Below are 18,656 nucleotides of genomic sequence, written 5' to 3'. Positions count from 1 at the left end.
GTCACCCTTGTCACCAGGCGGCCACTTCGGCCCAGATCTGGCTAGCACCAAAGCCCTTCGTGTACACAAACCCCATTTTTAAAAGAGCGTTCGCCCGAGTTCCTTAGAGAAATCACAAACGCCTAATTCACAACCTATCCTCCATTCTATTCAAATAACGCAGCCAATAGGAAAATCCTCCCTGAGCAGACGACTCGGCAGAGCTGAGACTACCCCGGAGTCAGGACTGCCCCGGAGAGAGGCGCCGTACAGCCCGACTGTTGGCCTCCGGAACCTCAGGAACCCTCGGCGGGGCAGGACAGCCTCCCTTCCCTGTCTCCGCCCATACAGGTTGGTCCCAGGCCCCGCAGCCCGGGCGGACTGGACCACACCCGCTTCCCTCCGGTGGCCCGTCCGCCCCCGCCACAGTTCGCGGGAGCGCTCTTCCTGGGCCGGGCGCAGGCCTAGGACGCATGCGCACTGGCCGAAGGGCGCCTCCCTGTCCGGATCTCGCGAAGTTACGTTAGATTGGCCGCGGGTGACGGGTGGCCGGCTGGGGGCGGGAGGGCTTCGGTGGTAGAAAGGGAGGTCCGCTCTGCCGGGCGCGCCGCCCCAGTGCTCTGTGGGATACTGGAAGTCTCAAGCGTCTCCTCCCGGTTCCCAGCCCTCCTCTGGCCCGCACTCATAGAAACAGTCACACACCCCCTGCCTCCCCTCTCTTCCCTCTCCGCCTCCCCTTCCCCCCCTCGTGATAAGAAGACCCGGCGGCAGGAGAGGGGATGAAGATGGCGGACGCGAAGCAGAAGCGGAACGAGCAGCTGAAGCGCTGGATCGGCTCCGAGACGGACCTCGAGCCTCCTGTGGTGAAGCGCCAGAAGACCAAGGTGAAGTTCGACGATGGCGCCGTCTTCCTGGCTGCTTGTTCCAGCGGCGACACGGACGAGGTCCTCAAGCTGCTGCATCGCGGCGCCGACATCAATTACGCCAATGTGGACGGACTCACTGCCTTGCACCAGGTCTGTGCGCCCCGCCGCCTGCTCTCTGACCGTGCGGGTTCTCATCGGCCTCGCGCCGGGCCTCCCCTCTGCTCTGGGCTTCCTGAGGCTGGGGGCGGCAGCAGACTCCCTGCTGCGGGGTGAGGGGGCGGCTTCTCGCGTTGGAGGGAGGGAAGGAGGGAGAAAACTGGTGGAGGAAGAGCGCTGGGGCTCGAGGCCCCCTTCAGACCATTTGGTGGTGGAGTTGGGAACCGGGTGATTTCCGGGGCAGAGGGGAAAAGGGACTGTGGTCGGCTTGGGGCTCCAGGGCCATATGTGGACATGCGTCTGGGATTTGAGGTCGAGACCGGGAGGGTTGTGGGGTGGTTGTGCCTGGGCCCCCATGTCAGTGATATACTTGGAGGACGGGGGATGCTGAAGAAAACGACCAACAAGGGGCATTAGGGACGCTTGGGCAGATGGACGTCTTTGGCTTATATGTGGGCATTGGATTTGTTGTGGTCTTTAGGACTTGATTACAAATGACAATGTTGGTGATGATGATGATGGTGATGATGATAGTAATCAAGAGCCCTAAGCCGAGTGCCCTGAGCGAACGATTTCCTGTTTTCTTCTTTATTACTCTTGGTCACTGGGGAGGGTAAAATGGGGTGTAATTAGCTGATCTGCACCGGCCGAAAGGGAGGGGATGGGGTAAGGAAACGTTCACAAGGGCTTGCCCACCGCGGGAGCGGAACGTAGTGAAGAGTCTCTTCAACTAGGGGAAGAGTTTGCCGCAGTGTCAGAGATCCTTGAGCCCCAGGTCCTGGGTGTGCACTGGGGTTCGAAAGAGAGGAATAAACACGGGGCAGTCTTTTCAAAGACGGTTACCAGGCTCTGATTTTTCTTTTGGGGGTGGGAAAAAAGAAAGCTGGTCACAAACTTTTCTCAAAATGGATGCTTTGTGCATGTTAAAGTTTTATAGTAGTCCGATTGGGATCTCTCAATGTTAGCCAAATAAGGAGAAACTATTGGCAATCCAGAGATAATGTTCCTTTGCCTTTAACAGGCCAAAAGCAACACAACCGCGTAGAATTCTGCATAAAAAGTAATTTTTAAGTGATGGTAATAGGTGACAAGACATAGACTTTCCATTTTCTTAGTGGGCACTTGGAATTTACTAGAAAACAACTTTACAGCAAAGCTTCCCCTTACAATGCAAAGACTTGTACACTATCTCAAAGTTGCCTTCGTTATATGTGGAAGATTGCAGCTTTATTTTGATTAATATTAAAAACTTGTCTGGGAGGTTGAAACTTAAGACTGTATTTTATACACATCACCTTGCTGACTTTTTAAAAGAGAGGTGTGTAGTGGCATTTTTCTTTTTACTGCTTCCTGTTTAGGGAATGAAGATCACTTTAAGTTTTGGTTAATTGAATTCTCATATCAAACTTGGCTTATAGCCTTTGTTTACAAAGTTGACTGGATGAACTGAAATGACAGACAAATTGCAGGACAAATCTGGAATTCAGAATGTGGCGCCTAGTAAAAATATAGCATGGTCTTTATATCTTTATCTGTTCCATTAATGTAGAGTCTGTAATGTGTATCAAGCTTTTTATTTGGCTGAGGTTTATTTTAAGGCATAACATATCTCTAGATTCTAAAAACATGGTGTTGAGAATGAAAGTAAGTTTTGGATTAAAAATGATAATGTAATTATATGAGATGAATCTTTTCAAATTTCTTTCAGGTGTGATTTACACATGTTGGTATGGAATTGATTTTGAAAGACAGTTATACGCTTGAGGTCAGGATACAATTGGATAATGGTTTACATCAATATGTTTTATTAAAATTGTCAGATAGAAGTTTAAACTTATTACTGCTGTGGAGGAACCCAATTGTATTGGCTTGGAGGAAGAGGAAAATTCCTAACACTTAATATTATTGTTTTAGGTAGGAAGAGAAAATACATATAACAGTCTTCTTAAAGGTTTTTTCTTTCCTCCCTCTCAATTTGGACATGTTGCAAGAATTATCAGACTTATCAGTGTTTTCCTCATTAACTGAATTCAGTGGTTAGTTTTGCATTATATAGGTGTGTAGTCTTTATTCGGTATTTTGTTTTAACTGACAAGGGCTTAAGCATAAGTTTCCACGTTGATGCATAATATCTTTTTGTAATTGGTCTGCCAGTTCCTTAAATCAGTGAAGTCAAAGTCTTTAAAATATTAAGCATTAAATTTTTTATTGTGTTTTCTCCACTCTCATTTCTTTTATTAAATACTTGTACTTTTTCCCCCATAGTGATTGCGAGCACAAGGAGTTTGCCTGAAGCAAATTCAGGACAACAGATAGTGAAAGGTGATAAATAAAACTCTTTTAAAAAGAATTGCAAGAAAATGTTAGGCTTTTAAGGAATCTCTTGAATGCTACTTGTTTTAAATACTTAAATTATAAAAATGTAAAGTTGACCCCTGATTTGTTTTATAGTCCTTAAATAGATGTTTTGTTTTGTTTTTTTATTTAACCTCTAGAAAGATCATAGGATACCTAAAATGTTTTTCTTAGGTTAATTATTGGTTAGTCTTTTGGAATATTCATTTCCTTTTTTTTTTTGATTTTGATCAAGTATTCTAAATTTCACTGTCAGGAGAAAAGTTTCTTAGAGGCTTCACAATACACAAATGTGAGTCTAATATTTTACTCCCAGTTTTAATATAAGTATCTTATGTTTACAAGTTTATTTCTTAATTGGTTAAATGTGCTGTCACTAGAAGTCAAAAGATAATCAGTTTGCAGTTCTTCTTTTTGTATAGAAATACAGAGGGTGCCAAAAAATGTACACATTTTAAGAAAGGAAAAAACTGTATTAAAATTGTAATAATATATATACCGATAACAAAAGATGAATGCAAGTCATGTGTATACATATTTCTGGCACCCCCAGTTATGTCTCCCATATAGGATAAAAAGCAGTGTTTCTTGTCAACTTTCCTATCCTGTCCTCTAGAATAGCTTCCACACACACACACACACACACACACACACACACACACACACACACACTCCCATAGCTGGAAAATGTAGGGATATTATGATATAAATATCTGATTTTTTTAGAACTGAGGTCTACAGTAGATTTTCAGTTTTACATTGGGTGATAATCAACTCTGATATTATAGAGCTATCTGGTAGCGTTTTATACTGTGTGATCTGTATTTCAGTTTATAAAGATTTTAGGAGAGTAGTAATAGAGCTTTCTATATAGTACTTTATTGCTGATTCTTAGTAATACTGATGTGCATAAAATGCAGGACTGAGATCTCCAATAGTTTTTAGTTTGGCCTTTCGATTTTACCTTAAAATCTTAATCTGCTTCCTCTGTGCCAGTGACTTCCAAGTCAATTTCCAGTTCTCGCATTTCTGCGGAGCTCCAATCCCTCATTTCCATTTTTCTATTGATGATGAAGTATTGATTTAAAATGAAATATTTATTCATATATTGTGATTTTATATTTTGAAATATATCTTTTAGTTGTAATATAGTAAATAGAAGTCACCCCCATTGCCATAGAATTAGCAACTACTGTGTTGCATTTACATTTATTTACCGTTGTGATTTCGTCAAAGGACCTTATTCAGACATGTATTTTCATAATTGTAATTAAGTTGTATAATCTACTTTTATCACTTCAACCTGGAAATGAAACTTATCATTCTTCACCAAGCCTACTCTTCTCATTGATGCCTGTTTCTGTTAATGATGTCATTAATTTCTAGATCAAGCTTTAAACATTTTAATTGTTTTCTCATCCCCTTGTTTGCATATATTCAGTCAGTCTTCGTCAAAATTGCCTTTGCATCAATTCTTTTCCTTGTCACTCTCACTATCAACTTAGTTCATAACTTTATTATTTTTATCCCTGGAGTATAGTAATAGCTAATTGCTTTCCCCACCTCTCCTCTCCTTGGTCCAATCCAGCATTCATATTGCTATCAGATTAATCTTTTAACAATGTCATTTTGTGTCACTCCTCTCCTTAAATTCACATTTAAAGTGTTTCACCACTTAGCTTATACCTGGTGCATCTCCATTGTGTTATGTCCTTTACGCTTTGCTTTTTTATTTCCATGCCTTTCAACATGCTTTTTCCGCCGCTAGAGTATCCTCCCTCTCCTTTGCCAGTCAAAATCCTAGTTCTTCAGGGTTCAACCCAGTTGCCAGCCAGAAGAGAACTTTCTGTCTTATGAGTTCGTGTAATACTATGGTTCTGGAGAGACACTGTCCTCCGGGGTGCTCGCTGTAACTTACACTTGGCCTCTCTGCTGCTATTAAGAGACTTCCTACTGAATAGTGTTTGTAAGTTTGTCTTGTCTGGGTGATTCTAAGGACCCAGACTTCCACATTTTTGTATTTCCAGAGCATAGTAGGTGCTCACTAGAGATTTATTGAATTGTATCTTTTGCTTGTATCATAGATGTGAAGTTTTTTGTTATTTGTATGTTGGGAGATGAATCTTTAAAACCTTCACATCCAGATACTTATTGTTCTCACACATAGTAGAACTTTTATATTTATAAAGAAATGAAAAACTTTGTTGTGGATCTTCTGTATATTTTTTTTTCAGTATCTTGTGATTTTTAAAAAATCTTAATATTAACCTCCTTCCTATTAAAAAATCCTAAACCAGTTTAAGTCTTGGTTAAGTGATAGAAAAATATTTAGTTGAGTCATTAATTTGCTGCCTTCTTTATAAGGGTCTGAACTAGGTCCTATAGAGGAATACAAAATAAGATCCGTGTTCTGTGCGATTATAATTTTAAAACACTGAAGTCTTCCTTTTACTTTTGAACACAGACTTGCAGATAATTTTGTATTAAATCCTTTTGCCCTTAAAATACAAGTTTTATCAATTTCTAAGGGAGCCATTTGAAGCTTCTTTGTAAAAATATGTAACTCCCCCCTTGTCAGTAAAAGGAATACTTTTGTGCAGTCTTTTCTTAAGTGCTTAATCTTCTCAACCAATCCGTTTTCACTGAATTGTAATCTGAAATGTAACTCTTTTTTAAAAGTATTCTAATAGGGCTACTTAAAAGTGTTTTCCAACCAGAAGGAAAAGAGACTGGAAGCAGCTGACACTGAGACTCTTGTTAAACAAAAGTGTAACTGGTATATAGGAGACATCTATTTATAGCTAAATATAAAGTTTATAATTGTTTACCCTTTTTTTGGTGGGGGATGTTAAGATCTTGGAAGAATATTAAATAATATTAAAATCTGTGTTTGAAAGAATGCAGTTTAAATTATTTTCTCTCCATAATTTTCTTGTTAAAAAATGATTATACTTTATGCTGATGGCTCTTAAAATTTTTTGTTGAAATCATTCTAAATTCATGTTTTAAAGCCCCCCACCTAAGCAAACAAACACAACTTCGAACCCTGTACTGGCTCCTCATTTCCTGCAAATAAATGGACAACCCTCGCCATATATGGGTTGTGCTGGTAGGGTATCAGAGCCCACACTGCTGCCGTTATAATGCCTTCTCTGCACTGCTGCCTTTGTGCTTCCTGGCAACAGTTTTGTGGTCTGACTTTGAAGTGTCACAACCAAGACCATCTTTCATGTGCCTCAGCTACAGTGTGATTGCACGCGGTGACTGAGCATTTTCTAGTGTAGCCAGGTAGAAGCACTAGATGGAATAGAGGACATTTTTTTTTCATCATCCATTTGTCACCATATTTACAAATACTCTTCGAATAAGAATAAGTAGTTGTGCTTTAAGAAAATCTAGTCATAATTTTTAATATATAACTATTTAGGAACCTTTTGGGGCAGGTATATAAAAAAATATTGTTCTGTTACTGCTGTAACATATTCTTGACACTTCCCAAATTGCTATTTTCATTGCACCTCTGCCTGCAAAAAATTGCCATTTTTATCCCACTTTTCTTTTGAAAGTTTGTGAGGTTCCATAATCATGTTGAAAGGATGGAGTTTTGGCCTTTTGGTATACGCATACATCTTTGAAAGGTTGAAGACCTCTAACAGTCATTTTGTGTTTATTTAAGTTGGGGTTAAATATGTAGTAACCACGACTTATCACAGGCTTTTATTGAGGAGTGGAATTGGCTGGTGAACATTTGCTGCGGATTTGTTACATGTGAAACACTACGGGAGGTGCCTTTGCAACCAGTATCTCATTTAATTCTCACAATGCCCCCTTTCTCTTGATCAAGGTTACTAAGATAATAAACGTCAGAGCTGGGCTCTAACTTAGGTTGCTCTGGTTCCAAAGCCCAGACTTAACACTATGCTGGCGGTCTTCTTTTAACTGATGAAGTATGTATTCTTAAATCTTCCAGTCATTATGGTTGTTGATTAGTAGTTGGAGGTTTCCCGTTAGTCAGCAGAAAATCAAATGAAACACATATATGTAATTTTTCCTTCATCTATGGTACTTTTGTTTTACATAGCCAACATCTTTAAGAACTTTCTATGGTAATTGAAAAGCAGTCGTACTATATCTAAATTAATCTCAGAATCTGTCCTAAATTTTAATAACTGCCAACATTGTGTTTTACTAACCATTATATGCAAAATATTTGATCATGTGCTTTGGGAAATTGCAAAGGAAGTTACAACAGCAACAAAAACTCTTCCTTTTTGGGGACATAGTTTAATCTTTAAACGTCTTAATTTACCTTTATCCTAATAACAATTTATATTGTTTTAGGCATTTATATATACTCATTTATAGTAAACATTTTATACATACACATTCTTACCTCATTTAATGAAAAGAGATACATTTTAGTACACTCCTATCAGTGATAGTAAAAGAAAGATAGGAAGAAAGAAAAACAACCTCCAATTTATTACTACCATGTAGCTGACTCTCCTGCAATTTACTTTCTGTGCAGTGATTATTGGTATTTATAAATAGGACTTGAGACATTACATGAAATGCTAATAAAGATACTTGAATTAACTCCTGAATTAGTAAAACAAACTTTTTAATGTTAGTCATGTTTGATTTTAATAGGAAGCCTTTTTTTTAGTAGGAATAGCCAAGTTATAAGAATATTCCATTCCTTAAATCATTTTGCAAAATTTAGCCAAATTATGTTTCAGGTCTTAACTTGGAAAAAGCAATATAATTTTTTTCCCTCATTAGTAATAAGTGAGAGCACCATTTGAAATGTGATTTGCTTGTTGCCCATCAAATCATCGATTCCCAGAATTTTACATTTCATGGACCAACAACATATTTAAAAAAATTTTGATGACTAAAAGAGGATAGCCTAATTTTTATTTTACCATGTTTAGGGCATTAAAAACAAACAAGCTGATCACCCTCTATCATTTCATAAAGAAAAATAATATTTTAAGGATACAGGATATGGATATGTCTGAATAAAGGACAGTGGGGACTCATATCAGTCTATATTGCTGTATTGACAACAGATATTTTTGGTGCTCTTTTATGCAAATAGAGTAATTGGGGGTGAACAGATTTCATAACTATGTCCTCCTTTTGGGTAAGCTATGAGAGTGCAGGTGGTGTGGCAGGCTAGATTATCAGGGTGCAAATGCCCAGCTCCTGATTACTCAGTAAGGAGCAAAAAGGAATTTACCTGAAGAGATTCAGAAGATTGGTGAAACCTTTCTTTAGGTACCACTGGTTTCATATTTATACTTCTATAAGCCTTTGCACATGTAATCTTCCTCTGGAATGTATTTGCCAGCTTATTTACATTAAGGAACAGCTCAGAGCACGAAGTGTGGGCTTGCTTGAGCACTGGGGCACACTGATTCTCTAACTTACTGTTTAAACCCCAAGTTTGGCACTTATACACTACCTGCTATTGTTCGTATATCTTATCTGCAGACAAAATAGTGAATTCCTTCAATAGGGACTTTGATTCATTTTTCTTTAAATCCCCTTTGGTATCTGCATTTTTTTAAAGCAGGTGTACAGTAAATGTGTGTTGATTTAAAAAATGAACACAATGTAGACTAATCTTGTGAAGGGCAGCGTTCTTAGAAAACAGAATTATCACAGTTTGTGTGGGTAAATATAACAGAGCTAACAAACATTAAAACTGTTCTAATAAAAAAGCTTATACCAATAGTTTTTATAATACTTATAATGTAAAGGCACCCATTATTGCATCTAAGTTTGGCAGGATCTTAGATTTATTTTTGAAATGAAATATATTCCTGATTATCAATACAAGTAGAATTATGCTCAGTTTATGTTAACTTTTTAAAAATGAATTTCTTTAAACAAATTATTGGATGTTTGTTTAGAAAAGGAATCCCTAGTATACTGGCATTAGAAACTAATTCATGTTTTCCAACAATTTTAATCACTTTTTTTCTAAAGAATATTTTCACTGTGGATCCCTGTATGTCAGTATTTTCTGACCTTATTAGTATTTTGGTTGTTTATCTTTTCATTATTGTGCTGGCTAACCATAAAAAGACAAACTTGAGCTCTGTGTTACTGCCCTAAGTGTGCCTGCTCGACTTGAATGTTCTTTCATGGGTGGAGACATTCCACATTGTCATGTGTTATATAGGCATTTCTGAAATGACATTCAGTAGAAACCATAGAAAGAAATGAGGCATTCCTCAGCTGTCACCTTTTTAGTAATCTATTTAAATACATTATGTGCATTGAGTGTGATATTCTGCAGGGAGAGCCTCAGTGAATAAAAAACATTACTTTAACTTAATTACTGACCCATATTTGAGCTGAAATTACATTTTTTGTTATTTAACATATGTTCTCTAAGCAAAATATAAGGTTATGATATTTTCTCATATGAGAAATTTTATGAGATTTTAATTGATACCCTCTTAGAAGTCAGCCATGTGGGAAAGTGTATTTTCCTGGATTAACTGTTAAAACACACACTCCCAGACCCCCAATTACCTTTATTTTGTATTAAAAATACTAAAGTATATACAGAGGGTGACGAAAAAATGCATACACATTTTAAGAAAGGAAAAAACTGTGTTAAAATTGTAATAATATATACTGATAACAAGATGAATACAAGTCATGTGTATACATTTTTTGGCACACACACCCCACCCCACCCGGTACATTTTATTTGCCTTCAAAATTATTTTAGATGGTTATAAACTTACTCCAATATTTATGCTTTTGCTTCGAACATTTCTGGAAGTCTTCTATTGGAACTTGAGCTTGAGAACATTCTTTTGAATATCCTCACCTTTGAGTTTTTTTGTTTTTTTTCTTTCAAGAGAGTTTTTAAATTTTGAAAATGATAGTTATTTGGAGACAAGTTTAATGGGTAGGTAGATTGTGGGTAATAAATACTATCAGTGATTAGGTATTTTCTAAAAAGCTTACTCCTCATTGGAACATGATCATAAAAAGTCCATCTTGGATTTTAGTTAACTCTTGTTTGGACTTCATAATGCTTTAGAGTTTCTTTATGATTAACGTAGTGTACTCTCATTTGTGTTCTAGATTTTGCATGAAACAAATCAAAGTTATAGCTTGTAATTTGAACTTGATTTGTTTTTTGTTTATTTTTTTGTGAATGTTTGTGATTTCCACAAAAGAATTTGATGCTGTTGTTGCCAGATCATGAGACTGTTTTGTCAAGAACTATTGTTTACTCTAAAATATGTTAATTAGCATAGTTTTTCTTAAAAAGATTAGAACAGACGACATGTTCAGCAATTTTCTATATCCTTTCCAAGTACATGGAACAATCTGCATAAAAACTTCGCCTCATGTTCAAGGTTTTTCCCTTTCAAAAAGTCTATTGCTGTTTAACTCGTCCAACCATCATCTTTATAGTAAAATGTCTTTAAACTTCTTCTCAGCGTTTTTATTTCTTACGTTGTACATGAAAATGCCGTAAGTAATCATTAAGCCTTCAATGCCTTTTACTCTTGCTTTTTGTCTTCCCTGTCTTCATTTTATTTTTAAACATGGCTGACTTTCAAGTTTATTACTGTTCTATATGTATTTTATCTCAAATAAAAATTTAAGAAAAACAATTATTTAAGTAATTAAAACGTCAAAGAAAAATGTAAGACAAGAAATTAAATGCTATTCAAATTTTCAGGCCTGGAGGTAGCCCCGTTTAAAACTTTGGTAAACTCCGTTTATCTACCTCTAATACATAATTTTCTATAATTATTCTTAATTTTCTGGTTTATAACCTGTTTTTTAAATTACAAATTTTTAGAAACATTTCTGTGTTGATTAATATTGATTCTACTGTTTGATTTCTACTAGGAAAATTTATTTTCCTAGTTGTCCGGTGATGAATATTTAGTATATTTTCAAATTCTTTTTATATGGTGAATATTATACTATGTACATCTTTGCTCACTTGTGACATTGTATTGCTAGGATTGTTTCTTAGAAATTTCACCTGCAATTTTATATGTTTTGCTCAAAGTACCATGCTGTTTTAATGCTTATTTATGCAAAATACATTTTCAGTAGTCCCTACGTAGTATATCTAGTATAGAAGATTAACCTTGAAAGTAGTCCTGAAGACACATTTGTTATAGTCATAATGTGATGTCATCTTCCTTCTCTAAGTTTCTCATAGGGCAGTCTGTTTTATTACTGTGTCACTGTGTGTGTATTTAATACAATTTGCAGTTTTTTAATATATTAAACAGTATTTTCTAGATAATATGGTGCTATTCATTTAAGTTAGTGATTAACTCATTCATGCAACAAATCTATGAATCATTATTTACAGTATGCCTGGCCCTGTGCCAATCTCTCAAAGCAATGGTCCCTGCCTGCATGTGGTGTACAATTTAGTGTAAGTGGCAGTATGAACAAGTAATTACAATTTTAGTAAATGTCAGAATAGAGGTTTGGGTGGGATGAAAGTTTGTATTAGGTGGAGATAACTTAGAATGTCAGAAAAGACGTCCCTGAGAAACTTATGTTTAAGTTATAGGTAACTTCACAGATATTTTGAGCCCTGCTCCCTCTTTCTTTAGCCTCTGAATTTCTCTGTTCAGTTTCCCTTTTTGATCTATTTCTTTTCTTTCTTGAAGAAGAATGTTTCAGTGTTGTTGTATGTCTCTATTTTTTTCTTTTCAGTATCATTCATTCTTACAGTTTCAACTGTTTTCTTTCTATGTGATCTCTTCTTTTTATATAATCCACATCTTATTTTTGCTATCATCACTCTTCCATTTATCAAACTAAAATTTCAGGGTAATCTTCTGTTTTCTCCTTCACTTCCCACGTACAGTCAATAACTTCCATTACACCTGAAAAAAATACTCCTAGATTCATACTAGCTTTTATATATTCATATAACAGAGTTAAAGGCTTACTCTGTGCTATACACTATTAAGTATTGGGGGATATATTTCAAAGCAAAACAGATATCAACATTCCCCTCATGGAGTTTACAGTAAAATGAAATTACTTAGCCATCAGGGAAGTGCAAATCAAAATCGTAATGAGGTACTTTTCTACATGCACTAGAATGACTATAATAAAAGCAACAGATAGTAAGTATTGATTATGGTTTGGCGAAATTAGGACCCTTGTACACTGCTGGTGGTAATGTAAAATGGTACAACCACTTTCAAAGCATATAACCCAGCAATTCTACTTCTAGGTGAGTAGAGAATATGTTCATGAGAATTGAAAACATCTACACAAAAATGCGTACATTAATGTTTATAGAAGCATTATTAATAATAGACCAAAAAATGGAAACAACACAAATTAGTCTATCAACTAATGTGTGATGTGTGTTGATGTGTGTTCACTACAAAAAATTGAGGCACTGGCAGAGGCTGTATTAATTTGCCCATCCCCCAAACCCATCCTAGGCTTGGTATTTGTCACTGTAGTTATGATGGCAGAGAAGACAGCCAGACATTCCTGCCCTAACACAGCTTGCAGTGTACTAGGATATATAAATAACTGTACAGGCAAGTACACATTTCTGTCAGTTACAGGTAATGGTATGTAATGGTGGTAGTACAGAGTGCTATGGAAGTTCCTGAAGCACATTTCACTTAGATTTGGGGAGAGAGAAGGAGAGAGTTGATGTTTGAGATGCTGAGTGATGAGTAACAACAGTTATCCCAGGTTGTGAGGGAGGGAAGAGTATGGGAAACTATTTCAGAGAGAGGGAATAGCATATGCAAAGACTTGAACAGAAATGTTGAAGGATTTTAATCAGGTTAAATGGGACAATCAAATTTTCTCTTTAAGAAAAAATCACTGGCTTTAGTGTGGAGAATGCATCTTTTCAGTGCATTTCAGGACAAGACTGGAGGCAGGCAGACTAGTTTAGGAAGTTGAGTAGCTAAGAGATAAACTAGCTCAGTGGCAGTGGAGTTAGAAAATAGTAGACGTACTCAAGACATATTTAAGAAGTAGAATTGGTAGTAGGAATTGGAACTGGATTGGCCTGAGGGAATGAGTCAAAGATGTGTGTGCACTTTGTTCCTGGTTTGGACAACTAGGTGAACGGAGGTGCTTTTCACAGCATGTATTCACTCAGTAAACACTTCATGTACTTACTGTATAGCTCAGGGGCGGAGTATATTTGAATGAAAATGGGGGAGACAGGCAGTAAACAAGAAATTACATTCAAGTATAAAATGTATGCTAAAGCATGTACAGGATGTTGAGCCAGCATACAGAAGGGGTTGCCAAACTAGAAATAATAGGTCAAAATCTTATTTGGAGGTGTTTTTTGTTTTGTTTTGTCTTCGACTTAACCTCTTTTCTTAGGTATTTCTGGTTCTCTGGTAGTGTGAATACCAAATAGAAAACAATTTATGAGACTACAGAAAACCCACAGGATAAATAAAGACGGTTAGATTTTTTTTAGGGTTTTGGTGAACTATCAAATAAAAATCCATGCAAAATTTTGTGTTTTTTTTCCTGTACTTTTCAGTTTAGAAGAATTACTTAAGAACTTCTAAGTCTAGCCAAATTTACCTTTATGATAGTGTGGGTGAGGAGAGAGTGTTTTTTAGAGGTATGGGAGAGGGGTGGAGCACAGGCCTGTTGGAGAGGAATAAAGGGGTGGCAGTAGTGACAAACTAAACAGCTTTTATTGCCTGAAATAACGCAGTGTGAATATAAGGTCATAGGTTAAAATAAGAGGTGAGAGTACATTTTCTCAGAGCATGTTGGGTTTTTGCTAAGAATTGAGCAGTTAGAGAATTTAAATTTACGAAATGTTGTCTTCAGGGGAAATAAAGGTAAAATATTAATTATAACTAAGAAACTTACACCTTGATATATTTTTCTTTTACCGAATATATTTTAGTACTTTTTTCTGTTTTTGCCTAAAATGTTGCAAGACTTGCTTTATTTGCGACTTTTTTGCAGATTTTAATGTTTTTTAAAGTTGTACAGTTAATGAGGAAAGTAGCAGTTGTACAAAAAAGTGTGGTTTATTTTGATCTTGAGCAAGTGTAATTAGACTTGTTTCGTAATTAGTCTTGTTTGGGCTTAGATGAAACAGGAAATGGTTATTATATGTTAAACTTTAACTCAAAATTAACATGGTATCATCTTCTCTTTTCAACCCACCTTGACGTTTAAAGCCAGTCTTGAGGTAGGGGATGGTGGTAATATGTTTGCTTGTTTTATGTATGAAATAGACTGATAGTATATAAATTGTTCGTTTTCAAAAATCACTGAAGTGTCAAAAAGTTAGTTGCAAGGTAATATATATATATGGTATGATTCAATTTGGAGGCAAATTGTATAGAAAAAATACCTGGGGAAATTATCCCACTTTATTAACAATGATTAGTTATGTATGGGAAGAAAATATAGCATACTTTGAATTATGGCATCTTTGGATCTTTTACAACAAGCAGAAAAAAAATGGTGAAGATGAATCTGAAATGGAGAATAATGTTGAAATGGTTACTTTCATTAATGTATTAAGGATTAAATGTAGAGACAATGCCATAATTAATGAATTTTAGTCTTTGGCCACTCAAGGAAGCTGGTGTTTGATGGTTAAGTATTTCTGCATTATGCCTGCATTTTCTCTTAACCTTTTATTTCATAAGGAAAGACTGGCTGACTATGTGATGGACACGTTGGGAGAGTTTTTAAAACAAGTAAGAAAATAAATTAGGGTTTAGTTGGATGTATTTTGAAACTTTTGGCAAGTAGACTAAGATAAGCATAATTCCCAAAAAGGCAGATAGTTTTTAAGGGATAAAGGAATTTTAAAACATAGAATTTGGATTTCAGAATTTTAAACAGTTTCAGTGGGGGACAGGTAGAGGAAAGATCTAGAAAAGCATTTTTTTTATATACAGTGAGCTCTTTTGCTCTGTTTTATATGAATATAAAAAGCATTTAATGATGGTTTTAAAATGAATTGAAAAAACAATGGTCACAGATCTTGTAGATTCAAGAATTGAAGCTCAGAGTTAATATGAATTTTGTGAGAATATTTTTGAAGACAATGAAAAGAAGGCTTTTAATAGTTGTAAACTGGAGCAGGAAAAGGAAGGAAATAACTGTTGGCAAGGCATTTAATTTCGTGTACATTTGTTTAAAATGGTCTTCTGCTCTAAAGGGAAAATCTAATATCCATTATTGAAAAGTAGTTTTAGAAGATTATGTCTTGATTACCAGATGCCGATTTTAGGTTTCTGAAAACAAGTTGTGTTGACCTGTCCTTGCTTCCTTTTTTGACAGAGTTGATAAATTTAAATGAGGGAAATGTTGCAAACCGAGTATAGCTTGTTTTTTATTAAAGCACTTGGACTGGCTCTTGTTAGATCTTTGTGGTTAATGTGACAAAAATCTGGCATGACTATTAGCAGGATTAGATGGATTAACCGCTGGATGAACCACTATTATACATGTCAGCCTACTGATTAATCTCTCTCTGTCAACCCAGGAGGAAGAGTAAAGTAGTGGTCCTTGTGTTCTAATCTTTACCCTATGCTATTCAGCATTTTAGTAAATAGAACTGTAGAGCTGCGAGAGAACTTCAGAAAGCATACAAAAGTAGGCTTTAAGCAATGAGATGAAAAGATAATGAGTATTAATGTAAAATTTGCATTAAAACGTTGTACAGGTTGGTAGACATCATCTTTGACAAACATGAGAAAAAAGTCACTGAAAGTTTAACAGCAAGCTCAGTATCTGACAATAGTATAATAATTTTAAAACATACTAATTCACTGTAAACTAAATTAAATTAACTTTTAGCCTAGATTTTTAAAAAATCTGTTCCTCTATACTGTGAGATCACATCTGTAGAACTGGATCTAGTTCTGCAGTTTGATATTTGTCTACTGTTTCGGCAGCGCTTACCAGTTATAGCCTTTTTTGATTACCCACCAGGGGAATGGCTTTGTAGAACAATTCTATAGAGAAAAACAAACATATGCAAGTATTCCAATACTGTTTTCTATAGAATTATTAACAAATTTATGCATAATTACACACCTGACTTGCAGTTATTCATATGCTCTAAGATCCGACCTTCCCCCCAAACCATCAACTCAACTATTTTCTTTCTGAGCCCTTCAGAAAAAGAAGGGAACCTATTTTCAAAACCACATACCAACCACTAGTAGGAAATGGTAGAAGAACCTCTTGCATATATTAGTTAGGCTTCCTCGTTAAGTAAGAAAAGGCCATTGGCACTAGCCCGAATAAAGTAATTCAGTGTAAGATTGTAGAGGATCTCATAGAATTTGGGCTTCTGGAATGAATTAGAACCAGGAACTATATGCAGCCCAGGAAGTCGTCTAAGTTTCTCATTATTGTTTTTAACAAATCCACTTTATTCTTTTTTATAGCCAACTAGATTTCTTGTTTTCCCAGTTCAGAAGGCAAAATATAAGCGACCAACAATTCCAGAGTTTGTCTTTTGGTCTAGATAGCTAGAGAGATTGATTTCCTTTTGAGTTCTAATAATTCCCTATTTCCAGAAAAGGGACCAATTGATCCACCTTAGGTGGTGGATCTACTATATTAGGTCTTCAACACTGGGTGATGGGCTGGGTCCCTCTGAACAAACATACCTACTCTAAGTGTAATTCTAAGTGTAGTGTATTTTGAGGAGATGAGGGAGACATAAAGCTAGAATTAAGTGAGTTCAGAAAGACGTAAATATTGATTGGCACATCACAAAAGAAAATACTCAAGTGGTGATAAAAGTACAAAGAGTTATTCAGTATCAGTCATCAGAAATGCAAATCAAGACCACAGTAAGGTGTCAGTATAAATCCACCAGAATGGCTGAAATTTAAAAGACTGATAATACTACATGCTGAGAAGAATGTGGAGAAACTAGTCTTCTCACACACTGCTGGTATAAGAAGTATGTGACGTTTCACATGTATTCAGAGCGTGGTTCTCTTGCTGGGTTGGACACTCTTCATACCAATGGAAACATTCAGTTTGTGTATTAATATATACTTTAAAGCTAACATTTCACAGCACTCTGCTGAGGCTCCTTGTTAAATTGATTCATTATAAAAATATTAGAATTTATATTTATAGATGGTAGGTATTCTCTTATTAGTTGGTGATTGAACTGTCAGTGTTTCATGAATTTAACAAATGTCTGTTGAGTGCCTTGTATGTGTCAGGCTTGTTGCTAAGAGCTAGGGAGTACAGAGATTAGCAAAAGGAGACAAGACTTTGCTCTCATTAATCAAATAATCAATGCAAGTTGTGTTAAGTATTTTGAAGGAAAGGTATAAAATATATATGTCAAACATATTTCAATAAATAAATAATAATATTATAAGGGAGCAAAAGGTTTTGAGACTTTGGATGGGGTCTCTGTAGAAGTGATGATTGAACCTAGAACGGAGATATGAATAGGTAAAGAGTTGGTAGAGGGTGGAGAGGTAGATTCTTGGTGGTAAAAGGTAAAGAAACAGTTTCTGGCCAAAGGAAATACATATAAAGGTCTTTCATAGGAAGGAGGGGGAGGAAGCAAGGCTCAAAGGAAGAACTAGAAGTGTGACAAGCACAGTGGGTGAGGGGAAGAATGGTGCTACAGAAGATATGAAGACGTAGATAGAGGTCAGATCTAGTAGAACCCTAGAAACCCTGTTCAATCACATTTCATACAAAGAGCTCTAGAAATGCACCCGAGACTTGTAATTCCCATAATGTCATCAGATTTGCATTTTTAAGAGACAACTGCTGCTTATAGAAAAGATTGGGGTGGTGGTGGGGAAGGATTTCTACTGGGAGACCAGTTCCCGAGGCTATTGCAGTAGTTCAGACTGGAGATCTTTTTTCAGATGGCTCTTAAATTGAACACTGGTATTTCACAAAATGTTAAAAGGCGTGGTAAGGGGGTTGGGGGTGGGGAAGAATTCTTTGGTCAGTATGTTTGAGAGATGATTCATAACACAAGGTTAAGCAAATTTTGCTAGAATTATTCACAATCTTTAAAATGTGCTGAAAGGCATGAGTGAGGGAGGAGCTGAACCCAAGTGACAGAAATGGAATTTGAGCCTGAAGGAGGTTTGGTTTTAGGAAATAGAGCAGAGTCTGTGAAGAAAGGTTGGGTGGAGCGATCCTGGCAAGTCTGGAAGTATGGGCTTGATTTATACATTGGTGAAGAATTTGTAACAACAGTAGAGTGAATGAACTAAGGTCTACTGTAGGAGGATTACTTTGATAGTTCTGGGAAGTAAGTAG

The 18,656-nt window shown here is 36.4% G+C and overlaps 1 protein-coding gene across 7 annotated transcripts in view; it reads left to right on the top strand.

The window, feature by feature from the left end:
- Window positions 1-200: 200 nt before the first annotated feature.
- PPP1R12A (protein phosphatase 1 regulatory subunit 12A) overlaps window positions 201-18,656 on the top strand; it is a 140,048-nt gene continuing 121,592 nt past the window's right edge. For 4 of the 7 annotated variants that reach the window (XM_019751271.3, XM_088800964.1, XM_088800961.1 and 1 more), the window contains exon 1: window positions 492-995. In XM_019751271.3, coding sequence (XP_019606830.1) covers window positions 759-995 — 237 coding nt within the window. In that variant the 5' untranslated portion in view covers window positions 492-758. Of the gene's footprint in view, window positions 331-491; window positions 996-18,656 lie in introns of those variants that run through there. The other 3 variants (XM_074325372.2, XM_074325370.2, XM_074325371.2) reach the window with 2 other exon arrangements.

This window comes from Rhinolophus sinicus, chromosome 1, assembly GCF_057876585.1.
Source record: "Rhinolophus sinicus isolate RSI-liver-muscle chromosome 1, RSI-T2T, whole genome shotgun sequence".
In the NCBI taxonomy this organism is placed as follows: Eukaryota; Metazoa; Chordata; class Mammalia; order Chiroptera; family Rhinolophidae; genus Rhinolophus; species Rhinolophus sinicus.
The sequence above is the reverse complement of the archived record's forward strand: the minus strand, read 5'-3'. Positions and strand labels throughout refer to the sequence as shown.